The sequence below is a fragment of the Egretta garzetta genome, unplaced genomic scaffold (genome assembly GCF_000687185.1).
Source record: "Egretta garzetta isolate BGI_Z169 unplaced genomic scaffold, ASM68718v1 scaffold233, whole genome shotgun sequence".
Lineage (NCBI taxonomy): Eukaryota > Metazoa > Chordata > Aves > Pelecaniformes > Ardeidae > Egretta > Egretta garzetta.
The window spans coordinates 20,629-20,868 of NW_009259194.1; the positions used below are offsets into that span (position 1 = coordinate 20,629).

The 240-nt window shown below is 54.6% G+C and overlaps 1 protein-coding gene across 1 annotated transcript in view; it reads right to left on the reverse strand.

Annotated features, from left to right (window-relative positions):
* Positions 1–240, reverse strand: part of BIN3 (bridging integrator 3) — a 38,682-nt gene that overhangs the window by 2,800 nt on the left and 35,642 nt on the right. Inside the window, exon 8 of the mRNA XM_035891394.1 lies at positions 186–236. Coding sequence (XP_035747287.1) covers positions 186–236 — 51 coding nt within the window. The remainder of the gene's footprint in view (positions 1–185; positions 237–240) is intronic.

Genomic DNA, 240 nt, shown 5'->3' on the forward strand with positions numbered 1-240 from the left:
GCCGTAATTCACATTTGTCGTTACCAGGCTCCCTACGTGGCCATTTTACACCGCTAAAAGATATCTTTCCAAAAATGTTAACCTTCGTGGGGGCTTGGCATGGAGAGCAAGCGCCGAGAGAAAAGCTCTTCCCGAGTTTTCCTGGTGACCCGGCTTGGGATTTGGGTCTGCGAGCATCCCGGTACCTGGTGCAGCTTGGCGAGGACAGGGCCGGTCCTCTCCTTCTCCTCGTACTTCTCC